Source organism: Cyclopterus lumpus, chromosome 25, assembly GCF_009769545.1.
Source record: "Cyclopterus lumpus isolate fCycLum1 chromosome 25, fCycLum1.pri, whole genome shotgun sequence".
NCBI classification, from domain to species: domain Eukaryota; kingdom Metazoa; phylum Chordata; class Actinopteri; order Perciformes; family Cyclopteridae; genus Cyclopterus; species Cyclopterus lumpus.
In genome coordinates, this window is record NC_046990.1 from 2,558,105 (window position 1) to 2,570,377 (window position 12,273).

The window sequence follows — 12,273 nt, forward strand, 5'->3', positions numbered from 1 at the left end:
CAGCATGCAGTACCTACCCAACAGCTTGCGGTACCAACCCAACAGCATGCGGTACCTACCCAACAGCATGCAGTACCTACCCAACAGCATGCGGTACCAACCCAACAGCTGGTACCAACCCAACAGCATGCGGTACCTACCCAACAGCATGCAGTACCAACCCAACAGCTAGTACCAACCCAACAGCATGCGGTACCAACCCAACAGCTGGTACCAACCCAACAGCATGCGGTACCTACCCGAACGGGCCCAGCTTGTCAGCGATGAGGCCACAGTAGCGCTGCTGATGGTAACGTGTTATCAGCGCAGGCTCACACTCCGGACATTTACCACCAGGACAGTCACTAGTGCAGCCAGGCTCTCCTCCTGCCTGCATGGGTTCAAAGACATGCACACGTGTTATTAAGCTTTAATATTTGATATTTAAAGGATAGGCTCCCATTTTCCAACTCTGTCTTGAAACAATGCCTATACAGGCCGGATGTGTTTTTAGGATGAATATTCTGAGATGTCTTTCTTCTTTAATTAATTGTTAAAAGCTATTAGTAAGAGGCGGTTAGATTAATTCAGATTGACTTTGCTGTCCTTCCCAGCTACACTATTGGATCTGCTGTATTGAGCTGGAGGAGGAGCCGCTGTTGTGTGGCACCAACTATGCCCGCAACTGTTTTCACTTGTGTAATATCACAAACATCCCCTATCTCACCTTCCAGCTGTCTCCAAAGGCATTCACGTGTTTCGCCTGGGTGCCATCAGGTTTCACTAAGTCATCGCCAGGGTTTCCATTGTAATTTCCACACAAGCCTGATAAAGAGAAACGAGCCACAACCAGAGCAGTCACAGTTACAGCACTGAGAATAGGTAAGAGTTAATAGCTTATAGGTATATTTTAATTTTTTATAGCGGCCTATGGTGCATGGATGGAATACGCATGTAAATGCCTTCAGTATTTAGTATGTTGACCGTTGTTGACCTGCTCCTCTTAAAGCAGATTAATCATGCAGCATAGGCTTCCATGGTGACCTACCATGGGAAAAAAGACTGACCTTGCTTCTTGATACAAATAAACGTATTTGAGTTAACCAAACAACCCCCCAACTTACCGCCTGTAGCAGAAGAGTATGAACTGGGCAAAGTCAAGGTGACGTAGCTGTCCCAGTTGAACCTGAGCGTCAAACCAAAATCTGTCTTAACGTAGCCAGAGTAGCCACAGCGGTACAAGGAGAGCTTGCCGTCTTTTGTGGAGTAAGGCAGGTTCACTGGCTGACTGTTCACCTGAGGACGGAGCACGGACACATTTACAAAACCATGTATCATGTATGTATAATTATATGTATAAAAGATATAAGCTATGTACCGGCTTGTGTTTGTGTGCATAGGTGAATAAGAGCATTTTGTTGTTTTTAAACGTATTTCACTTAAGCAAATTTTTACAGCCCGAAAATTACGAGTTATTGATTGAGAACATGAAAAATGTCATGTCTGAAATTACACACAAACGAGCTGTTTCCTACGCTAAAACAGTATGTGAGATATTTTTTGTTTGTCCAAAGTTTTAGCATAGAAATGGTGTGGGGATACTACATCCATTAAAATATTACAGAACGCCAACACTGGAAACTACACATATTCCAAAATGCAATGCGATAATGAAGAAAACGTTTGCAACAGACAATGGCGGTTGAGTGTTAGCATACGATTTCCCTTTGCTATTTTAAATGAGTTCAGACCTCACAAATCATGGTTTGTTTACATAAGGTTGCCACGGGTTACCATGGTCACAGCTGTCCCCATAGTCGTGGTCTAGGCTGTAAATAGGCTGTAAGAAGCTCGTGAGGAGGACTAGGGGTAAATTCTATAGACCAATCTTACCAGCATTCTCCCCACACTGACGCGACTCATGCTGACCGTGATGTTACCAAATACAGTAAGAGAGACAGATTTGGTGTAGGCAACAGCCTTGTTGCGGCCTCTGTTCTCATTTTGGACCAGCACTTGGAATGGCTCCAGGTCCTGGGATTTGACCGTGGTGAGTTCAGAAAGGGTGTAGGTGCAAGTGCCCTGGAAATCAAACCGCTGTCCGTCAAAGCTTTGGTAGTGGGGGTCTCCAGAGCCCCGGCATGTCGCGTAGGATATTGGGTAGCAGCCTCTGACCCCACCCTTCAAGGCACAGTGCTCAGTCTTCCTACAGGTGACTGGATTGCACTTTAGCAGAATGAGATCAGAACAGAATATCAGGTCACAGAGAAAAAAGACATAAACAAAAACAGCACACAGTAACTGTGATGGCACAGAGGTCTTAAGTAACGGACACACACACAGACACACAAACACACACACACCAACCTTGGCTTTCCCTTTAATGCATTTACACTTGGTGGTGCAGGTGTTATCACCCCAGAACGTGATGTCTGATGGGTAATATCTGCCCTGATACTGACATCCACAGCTTTGCAGAGGAACACATCTGAAAGACACACACACGCACAAACCATTTCTAAATGACCATTACATACACATGAAACCTTGCCTGTGTTCTTGTCTTTTACGGTTTAGTGTTGCTTATTAGCACACTAATTAGCACACATATCAGGCAGGTTATTCTTGTGAGTAGACTAACAAGCTATGTTTTATTGTAACAGTCCTTTTACAGTTTTTAAACGCGATGTGAATAGAAAAAACAACAAAAAAACGCATCACAACTACTTGGTTCGGTAACTTCACGGCTTGACATAAAATAAATAAATACGTACATTACATTATTTAGATTCAGTCCTGTGTCGTAAGATATTAATTTGTGATGTGTATAAAACAAACATAATCGGCAATTGACAAAGAAATGAATTGATAAAGAAATGTAGATGTTATGTGAGTGTAATTTTTCGGATATAACAAACTCCTAATGAAGCCTCAGAATCACGATCTTAGAACATCACGTTGGTGGTTATGAGCGGTAACCTGCTGCTGGATGGTTTGTTTGTTTGTGCATGACGTTAGTCGTAGTAGCATCAAAGCTACGTATGTTACCTGTCTCCACTTAGCACCAGTCCTTTATCACACTGGCACCCCTCCACACAGAGAGCTTTACACACCAAGTCTGGGAACATGCAGGAGGCAGGGCAGGCGGAACCACACGCCTCATAATGGCTCCCTTTGGGACAAGAAAGGACTGGGGGGGGGGTAGAGATCTTTGTTCTTATCTGTGAGAACCATACACTGTGCAAACTAATAAGACAACACCTGACAATCATTAAATAATGTCAATATTTTTATATTAGTTTAACAGATTTACTAATTTACAGAATACTTTAATTATTCAACAGATGAACCGTTCTTTTTAATCCGTGTGCCATATTAACATTTAGGTTGACAATTACGTTTATTTATGACACCACATCAAAATGTTAATCTTCATCCATTCTTTCATCCATATAGGCCAATTTTTTTTTTTTAATCGCTGTGAATATGGTAATTTAAATCTCACTTATTGCTATAGTGTGCAATTGCTATCCTAGGTTTGCCTAGGTGACTGGTCAAGGGACAACAAACACAGCTTATATTAAATCAGCACCACCTTTGCAGTCACCCACTCTTTTTTGCTGTAGCTTTCTACAGCCACACTCCGCCACAACTTCACTGCATGGTTCATGATAAGTCATAGCACCTCAAAGGAATAATATTTCCTTGCCGGCTTACAGCATTTGGTAACCATTCTCCACTGGGGGTTGATTTTCACATCCTCGAACATGCAGGCATCAGCGTAACTCTTCAGGTTATTACAGAGAATCTGTTTAGCACCTGGACGAACACACAGTCACATTATTATCACGTGAACTCTTGAAAAACATAGAACGGCATTGGCTTCAATCAAATTAAATTTTTATACGTCCTATATTTTTGTGTGCATTCTGCCTTGAAAACATCTTCAAATATTTGCTCACCTTTATTGACACAGACATCGTAGACACAGTTCTCCAGGTACGAAAAGGGGTCGACCTTTTTGTGGCAGGCTGAAAATGGCCCATCTGACTTTGTCAGAATGCCACACAGGTTGGGACGGCTGAAGTGGGCCTGCTGCTCCTTCGAACAATGGGCACAGTGACCAGCACAGTTATCGTGACAGAACAGATCGGACGTATCGGTCTTCCACTTCTGGATCATGTTCAGCACAGCAGAGATACTGGAGCCTGCAAGACAACAGAAAGCAACGTGCTGAAAAACTGAGTGAGCAATCACCTTAAACACAAACCTATTTTTTAGGCCTCCGCTCGAAAAATGCATACCTATACTAAAAAGGGTAATATCTCTACAACCACAAGGGCTAGTTTAATAAATAAAGGGAACACTTGTGAGATTTCTCCAGATGTGTAGATATCAGCATATATATGTTACTGGTTAAGAGTAAATGAAGATGGCACACAGCAAAAATGAAAAGGTTTCAGGTTCGCTTAATAAAAGAAGCACTTTGAAGATGATTAACTCTTTGGAATGATGCAGCTGCAGGTTTACATCTCTTGCATATTATAGCACAATATGTGACCAGCCTCTCTGCAAAGTTTGACTTTGATAAAAGTGAAGCAGAAGAAATTAGAGAGGTTTTAAAACAGACAGTTCAGGTGTTTTGGAAATATGTGTGCCATTTTAATGCCATTTTTGTATGTACCAGACTATATATTTCACTTGTATATCACTAATGGTGTTCAATACATCCAAATACAGCAGTAACATACGAGATGCCAAACCAAAATAATGCTCTGGGCCCTGAAATCGCCATGTCCTTGAACTTTAAGTTTTTTCAGTTTATTAAAGCTAATTGTAACATTAAAATTGCCTTATTCAGTGTTCTGTTGTACTTAGCCCCTGTCTTTGCACCGTAGTTGCAAAAAAACCAAGAAGGCAGTGGCCAAAAACCAAGATGGTGCGGCCAGAAACAAAGATGGTGACGTCCAAAAATCAAGAGGACGACAGATTCAGTCAAATAACGTCCCAGTGACTACTTCCCCTTTTTATCTACAGTCTATCCTGACAGCCAGAGTCTCTTGATGCAGTTCCCTCCATCACTACCTCCATGCTACCTGCTCACCAATTCTACACTTTTCGGATGAAAGTGTACTTTCTACCTCTATTGGATATTGGCAATTTCATTTTGCCCACTTTGGACAATTTGTTTCACTCAACCATCTCTCCTCCTACAGTATTATCCCTTTATGTCCCTGTCCTCACCTTTTGGTTCAGGCAGGTCGTCGCTCCTGTCTCCGTTGTAGTTTCCACAGAGGCCTCCGAGGTGTTGATAGTAGGAAGATGGTACTACAATGTACAGCCTCATGTTCCAGTCATACTTCACATTCAGGCCAAAGTCAGTGGTGAGTACAGCGTAGATTCCACTCTGCGTTACAGAGACCTTGCCCCCCAACAAACTGACAGGCAAGTACTGAAGTTCACCTCCATTCACCTAAAGGTCAGAACAATGATTCAAACATACGCACAATGTTGAAAAGAGTAAATAAGGCAGACATAGCTCGGGCCGATATCTTCAAAACTAGGATACTCGCATTAAAACTGTCAAGATTGATAAATATCACTACAAGTAAGAAGAACAATGTGTATTTTTCAGGGGTGAACTGTCTCTTTAAATGTGAAACAATTAAAACATTGTGTAGCAAGTGAAATATACACTAGTCCTGAAGAGGGCTGGACTTTGTGTGTTTAAAATTGCAATTAGAAATAATTATTCAAACAAAAGCATTGTGTTTTAATTCATCTTTTAAATTTCTCGAGCCAGATGTTCACAAGAGCTGATGGAAGTATTTTGCTGGACACACATTCAATAATCTGATTGAGCAAAACTCTTACTAACTACTTAATTAACCTTACATGTGAAAAATCTATAAAAAAATCTACATATGAATATGTAGTTCAGTCTGTTACTCTCATGAATTTGCCTTAATATTTAAACATTGACTATTACATTCACTGCTTGTTACAGTAGATGACAGCAGATCCGTTACCTGTACTTGTCCTCTTTGACTGTCGATGATAATTGTTTGATCGTGAACACTGACAGTTACGGTCCTCACGTATGAAACGCGAGTGTTACCGCGGTGGTTGTTCGTGGTCGTCACGGTGAAAGGCGGAAGGTCAGGCGACGTCTTTGTAACTGTTGTCATAATATAAGTGCAGGTTCCCTGAAAGAAAAGATAAATGTGCTTGGCCAACTGAATCAAAGGTCTAATTATGAACATTTTCGGCACCTCGTTTCACAAAGACACCGGGACATTTTTGTAAAGACGACTTAAAAAAAAAAAAAGGCAATTTGCAATGTGCAGTAAAAAGCAAATTTGAAGGTTTCTTTGAATGTCACACAGTTTGATGTACAATGTAAGTTTTGAGGCATGTCAGATCAAGCAATGGATTGCTATGCCATGACATTAAAGTCTGGCCCTGGAATTGTGCCAATGCAATGCTAATCCATTCAGATGCTCCAGAAATTCTTAACAAATGCCGTGTGATTACAATGCCGGCTCCTCGTTAGGCTCCACAGTTGCCTCGGTGTGTGTGATGTGCTTTTATACACTGTGAAATGGAAAGTAGGGTTGAAGCAATTGAACTCATTTAGCTTGTTAGCTAGCTTGCTAATTCCTCCATGCTTTTGTGCTACACCGGTTACAGAAAAGGAACTCTTTGGTGGCCAGCAGCAGGGACCCCTCTACACGTTGATTTTGGCGTAGGCTATTGTATGGTTCATAATTTTATGCCGTACTATAACTGGTTGGTTTCTAGGTGTGATGTGTGCTTTAGCAGCATTCCCATCTACCAGCCTATAAATCAGCTCACTATGCAACTCCTAAGTGACACTTAAGCAGCCTAATTCAGGTGTGTTTTTGTTTGCTAGTTAAGGAGCTTCTACAGCAGAGTTACAAAGAGGATTGCACATTTTATGAGGATACTCCACGTTGAAGTTCAACCCATGAGAGTTGGTCTGTCTGTCCCTGTCGGCCTCAACAGAATGTAACAGGTAAGAATAGAGATATACTCAATAGTGATTAGTTGGTGATGATTGGTCAAGTTGTCCTAAACCTACCTGGAAGTTAAAGCGTCGGCCATCAAATGTCACATAGTGGGGGTCACCGACTGCACGGCAGGTTGCCGTAGAAACGTGGACGCATTCTCCCTTAACACAAAGTTCCTTTACACGACATTTCACCAGTTCACAGGAATCCGTGGGTGGTTCGGTGGGGGGGGCACCTACAGGAAATACAAACACCTCATATAGAAATACATGCAACACCAAAGCCGATACGTGTTATTATCATTATTAAATGTATTTCACTTCCAGCCATAAATATACGGTAGATTAGTGTATTATGTAAAAAAATGTATTCGATTTTTTAGTTTATGTTTTAGTATTCTTTAAATTCAGAATTCTGACTTTATAAACTTAAGTCAAATACATTTTTTTTTATGTTGCCCTAATCTTCTATTGTATGTGCGTGTGTGTCTGTAAAGGAATCTGTGTACCTTCAGAACAAACTCCAGCAATGCCATATGCATGGCGATGTTTCCCACCGTAAGCGTAGACCGCCATACGGGCGTCCCCTTCCACGGTCACATGACTCTGCTTTTCCCCCACTACTATATTGGACCACACCCACTGCTTATTTGACAGGAGGGTGTTCCACTTAGGTGAGAGGCAGTGTCCCTTAGTCACACACACCTTCACACTGCCAGCCCCCTCCGTTTCTGACAGAATAGCAATAGTGCTGACAAGTCCACCCACTGTCTCCACCGCCCAATCGGTGGCAAGCTTGGAGGTAGGGGTCATCGTTATTAGAAAAGGGTCATGTGGCTTGTTGTTGCTGAGAAGCAACACCATAATTTTCTTGTTGCTCTTGACAAGCAGTGGCTGCTTTGACATCATTTTAGTTAAGGTGACGTCCCCAGCTGTCTTAAGCATCCTGTTGGTGAAGATATGTTTACTTAAGTCAAAACATTGATAGTGTCATTCATAACACATTGATATCACTCTTCTTATATAGCCAGTACAAGATGGAACATATTAAATAACGGACCCTTTTGCGAAGCCACATCCTGCACTGCTGTCAAGCTGTCAGAGCTTGATATATATAAATTGCAACACTTAATTAAGCTCTGTAATGCTATGTTATGATTGGCCAGTCTGCATTCGAGGGCCAGCACTGAGGGAAGGGTAATTTGTTTGACAAATATTAAAGGTCCACTTACTGGAAAATGTGCTGTGACCTTAACCAGTGGATAGAGTTTGCTCAGTTGTCATGGAGTTGACCCAACTATGACATTTTGATCCTGTTGGTCAAATATGCGCTCACCAAACCACAGAACATTTTAAGATGAAGTGATTAATTGAACCATCTTCATGACAACTGAGAGACTACCTCCACCCATGAAAAGACAATAACAAGAAAAGATGCAGTCATTTTTTAAAGCCAACCAAACCCCCCAAAAAGGATTCTGACGACAAAGAAATGATTGAATGATAGCATGATACACAGACCAAACAAACAAAACACAAGCTGAAAAACGTAACTATTTTGGAAACACAGGGACAGTAATCTTCTCCCAGATTACTTGTCTGCTTGACATATCACATATTTGTTTCCAATCATAGTCAACAGAAGTCTGCACTGGCAGGAGGTTGCCGTGGAAAAGATGTTTGGGTCAACACAGGACTCGTGTGAAACAAAAAGTCAATGTTAACTTATTTGAATTTACATCCATAATTTATTTTAAGCCAAATCATATTTTACTAAACCTACTCTAGTATTTATGTTGATGAAACCAAGTTGCTTCCTTCTGAAATTCAAAAGATTAACTACGTGTGTTAAAGTTAAAACCGTGTTTGTAATCAGGATTTTCCCTGAGAATTGATAATGCAGCAATTTTTTAGGAGACTGGATTGGATGGAAAAGTCCACAGAAAGACAGACCATAATATTCTTTGCAGGAGCTTTAACAGTATATTGCAATAATAAACATTCCACTCAACTGTTGACTTGACTGTAGGCCCCTGTGCAGTGTCACATCGGTGTTGTCTTCAACCGCTACAATTACTGCCCAGTTCGTGGCCTTAGAGCTGCCGGTCCTGGGTACCATGTATTCTTGACCCAGCCTTGCCACAGCGGGAAGCTGTTCATACACGTGTTCACACCTACCACCCAGCGACAGACACTGATGGCCTGCCAAGACAGCTACGGGATGCTGAGACTGAATCTGTGTGCCTGTCAAAGTGTTTTGACTTCGTACAAGGTAGGATGCGTAGGGGGCCAGGATAATGGTCACCGCCTTCCCACGCGACCACCTCTCCCTGCCTCTTAGCACCACATCGGCATCAGGTATGATGGTGATCCGGTTCTGTTTATTGCCATTAACAATAGCAAATAGACTGTCCATGCTTTTCCCCTCTGATAAGGGTGTGAACACAAAGTAGTCAGAACCCAGCTCTTTGGTTGGGGAAACCACCGCGCCATCTCCCGTGGCGAAGCGACGGTTGAAGGAGACCACCGAGATGTCAGCACTTGATGAGATTCGGACCGCAGAGTTGGCAGTGACCAATGGCTTCTTCAGCTCGGATTCCCACGGCAGAGAAACCTGGAGGGTTTCACCTGCAGAGAGTTTCAGCTGCTTGTTGAATTTCACTGAAGACACCTGCAGATCAATTTGTCTGGAATGGTTAAACATTCATGAGCCACATTAAAAATGACTGGATCTTGTCTTTCTTTTGGACTGTTGTCCTTCCTTAAAATAACCTGATTCTAACCTGTATGTTAACATTGGCTTCAGAGCCCTGAGCAGTCAGGACCACATAGAGAAGGTGATCTCTGTTAGAACGACCCTGGTAGTTAGGAAGAAATGTCGTGATGAACTCCTTTCCTGTAGAACAACTATGACATACTGGAGAAGAGAAAAGAGATTTTGGATACGTAAAATAAAGCATGACTAAAGAGCGAGACTTAATATTGCTGGCCTCCCTATGGTAATACCTGTCAAGAGTGCAGCACAGACAGCCAAACACACCGTAAGAGGCTTTATTTCCATCGCTGAGAGAGAAAGAGAAACATACACAATGGTGAAAATTCATTTTAAACCAATATAGATAATATTACAGAATGATGACTCACGGTGCAGGAAAACAGAGGACACAAGAGACAAGGACTTCAAAATAAAACAGGAAACAAGACACAAAAACCCAGACTGTGACAAGAGGAATCAGATGTCAAAGCTACCATGGAGCCCACACTGTCACTAATTGCACTCCCTGAAGACATTTCATTTGGAGAGAGAAGCGGACAGGAGGATCTACAATATGCATTTGAAAGATATATGCAGGTTGTCAAACTGATTCAGCAGTGAAAACAGGTCAAACACATAAAGATAGAAGCTAAAGCCCACAGATCACAGTCTAAAAGTGAGCCACCACATCACCGAGCAATCGAGACTGAAGACAATAAAATTAAGGAACAACACTGTTCCTGTAAAACTGGGTAGGTCTGTATTTACTGTTACAATTATTAACAAGCAAAGGCAATATGTGTATGCATTCTGTATACCTTAAGTAGCTAGCGTATTGTTGAAGTACTAACGCTAGTTAATGATGATGGCTGGTTAGAACGAAGGGTCAATTAGAGGAATACCACATTTACATTTTGACAAGACTGTACATTTGCATTATGGTAAATCAGAAATGTAGCTCAAATACTACCTAAAGTAGCATCAGTGCACCAATGGTTTACTGCCAACTCACAGTAATAATGTGAACAAAAACATGCACTAAGATTACCTGATGGAGTCTAGTTTAAAGTGTCTATGAATCTGTAATAAAGTGTGAGATGTCACTACAAGCAATTATTTAAAACACTGCACCTGCATGTGACTGCAGCCTTAACATTACATTATATTAATGTCAGGTATTGGTAAAGTAAGGCTCTGCAGTTAAAATGTGTCTTGAAGGAATGATTGAAAGTTATATTATTTTATCTTGAATACAACTGTAGCTCTCATTGGCTTACAGGCTACTGCAAATAAATACATGCCAGGTCCAGAATACTGCAAATAGATCATGAAACATCGTCCAAAGAAAACAATTATAAAGAATGCTCACAGTTACATTTTCGGACACGCGTATCTACTGCAAAAATTAAATTAAAAAAATTATCTCTTTCTTTTTTTAGATAAACTCCATGTAGTAGATATAATGATGAACTGCATTTCATCACTCACAATCACATTTCTGGGCACTCTTTTATATTTTATATACTATAAACATTTACTTCATAAACCTAAAGATTCTCACTAAATGATCCTATGTCATTCTTTAATCCCCGCTTAAAATATCCCAACCACCACTATTATCACCAGAGGCGTTCATACTGTACCTGCAGCAGACACTGTTCCCATGGAGGCAGGATGAAGGGACATTTATAGCAGTGGGAGTTTGGGTCAGAGACAATCAAAGCACATTAAAAATGAGTGCATTTGTGTTTGTTGTTTGGGATGGTTACTGGAATCATTTCGGGCTTGGGAGTGGCCGTGATTTGTTTGATCACGGCATATAAATGAACAAACCCCATGTCTTCATAATGCCACGTTGTCACGCTAGTCCCACGGTCACATCGCTCCTCCTCGTTGACTCGCAGTTCTTGTTTTACGAAGATGACGTAGAGTTTGATGCATTCAATTTTTGTAAAGCTTATCTTAAAGACAATAAAAGTCAAAATAATTGCTTCATTATTATTCTGCGTTATATATGATATGGTAACAAGATGCAAAAATGTCCGTACTTGGCCACTAACACAGGAATTTACCTTTTTGTATTTCTTATGTCTGTTATTGCACGGCTACGACCTCTCTGCCTTTGGACCAGGCCTTTATTCCGTTTAAGGGAACGTGTTGTCACATATTGTAATGTAGGTGACTCACCAGAGATAAAATGTATCACATGAAACGACTCAAGTCTTTTAGGAAGGATGATGTCTTTAGTTGATATTTTGTCATGTCCATGAAACTGTGAAGTTAATCAGTTTTGTGTTGTGTGTCTGTGTTGTCTTGTGATTGCCCTTGACTAAGGGCTGGGATTCTCCTTTGTATCTCTTTTCTCCTTTGCCCCAGTTTAGATAAGGGCAGTGTGTGCGTTGGGACCGGACGCTCCCTTCTGAGTTCGGCCTTGGGCTCTCGTAACTCGGCGCGAACTTACGTGACCTTAACGCTAGGGTCAATGCTGTGTGTGTTGTTTAGGCTGAAG

At 41.4% G+C, this 12,273-nt stretch overlaps 1 protein-coding gene across 1 annotated transcript in view; it reads right to left on the bottom strand.

Annotated features, from left to right (window-relative positions):
• The window catches only part of LOC117728105 (IgGFc-binding protein-like), a 35,062-nt gene extending 23,579 nt beyond the window's left edge, over window positions 1-11,483 (bottom strand). The window contains exons 1-16 of the mRNA XM_034528829.1: window positions 11,408-11,483; window positions 10,016-10,072; window positions 9,793-9,926; window positions 9,022-9,680; window positions 7,519-7,955; window positions 7,082-7,245; window positions 6,009-6,185; window positions 5,224-5,452; window positions 3,942-4,187; window positions 3,697-3,798; window positions 3,028-3,169; window positions 2,347-2,467; window positions 1,873-2,205; window positions 1,104-1,275; window positions 707-804; window positions 240-370 (exon numbers count right to left, since the gene is read on the bottom strand). Of these exons, the coding sequence (XP_034384720.1) occupies window positions 240-370; window positions 707-804; window positions 1,104-1,275; window positions 1,873-2,205; window positions 2,347-2,467; window positions 3,028-3,169; window positions 3,697-3,798; window positions 3,942-4,187; window positions 5,224-5,452; window positions 6,009-6,185; window positions 7,082-7,245; window positions 7,519-7,955; window positions 9,022-9,680; window positions 9,793-9,926; window positions 10,016-10,072; window positions 11,408-11,450 (3,245 nt within the window). The 5' untranslated portion in view covers window positions 11,451-11,483. The remainder of the gene's footprint in view (window positions 1-239; window positions 371-706; window positions 805-1,103; window positions 1,276-1,872; window positions 2,206-2,346; window positions 2,468-3,027; window positions 3,170-3,696; window positions 3,799-3,941; window positions 4,188-5,223; window positions 5,453-6,008; window positions 6,186-7,081; window positions 7,246-7,518; window positions 7,956-9,021; window positions 9,681-9,792; window positions 9,927-10,015; window positions 10,073-11,407) is intronic.
• Window positions 11,484-12,273: the final 790 nt, after the last annotated feature.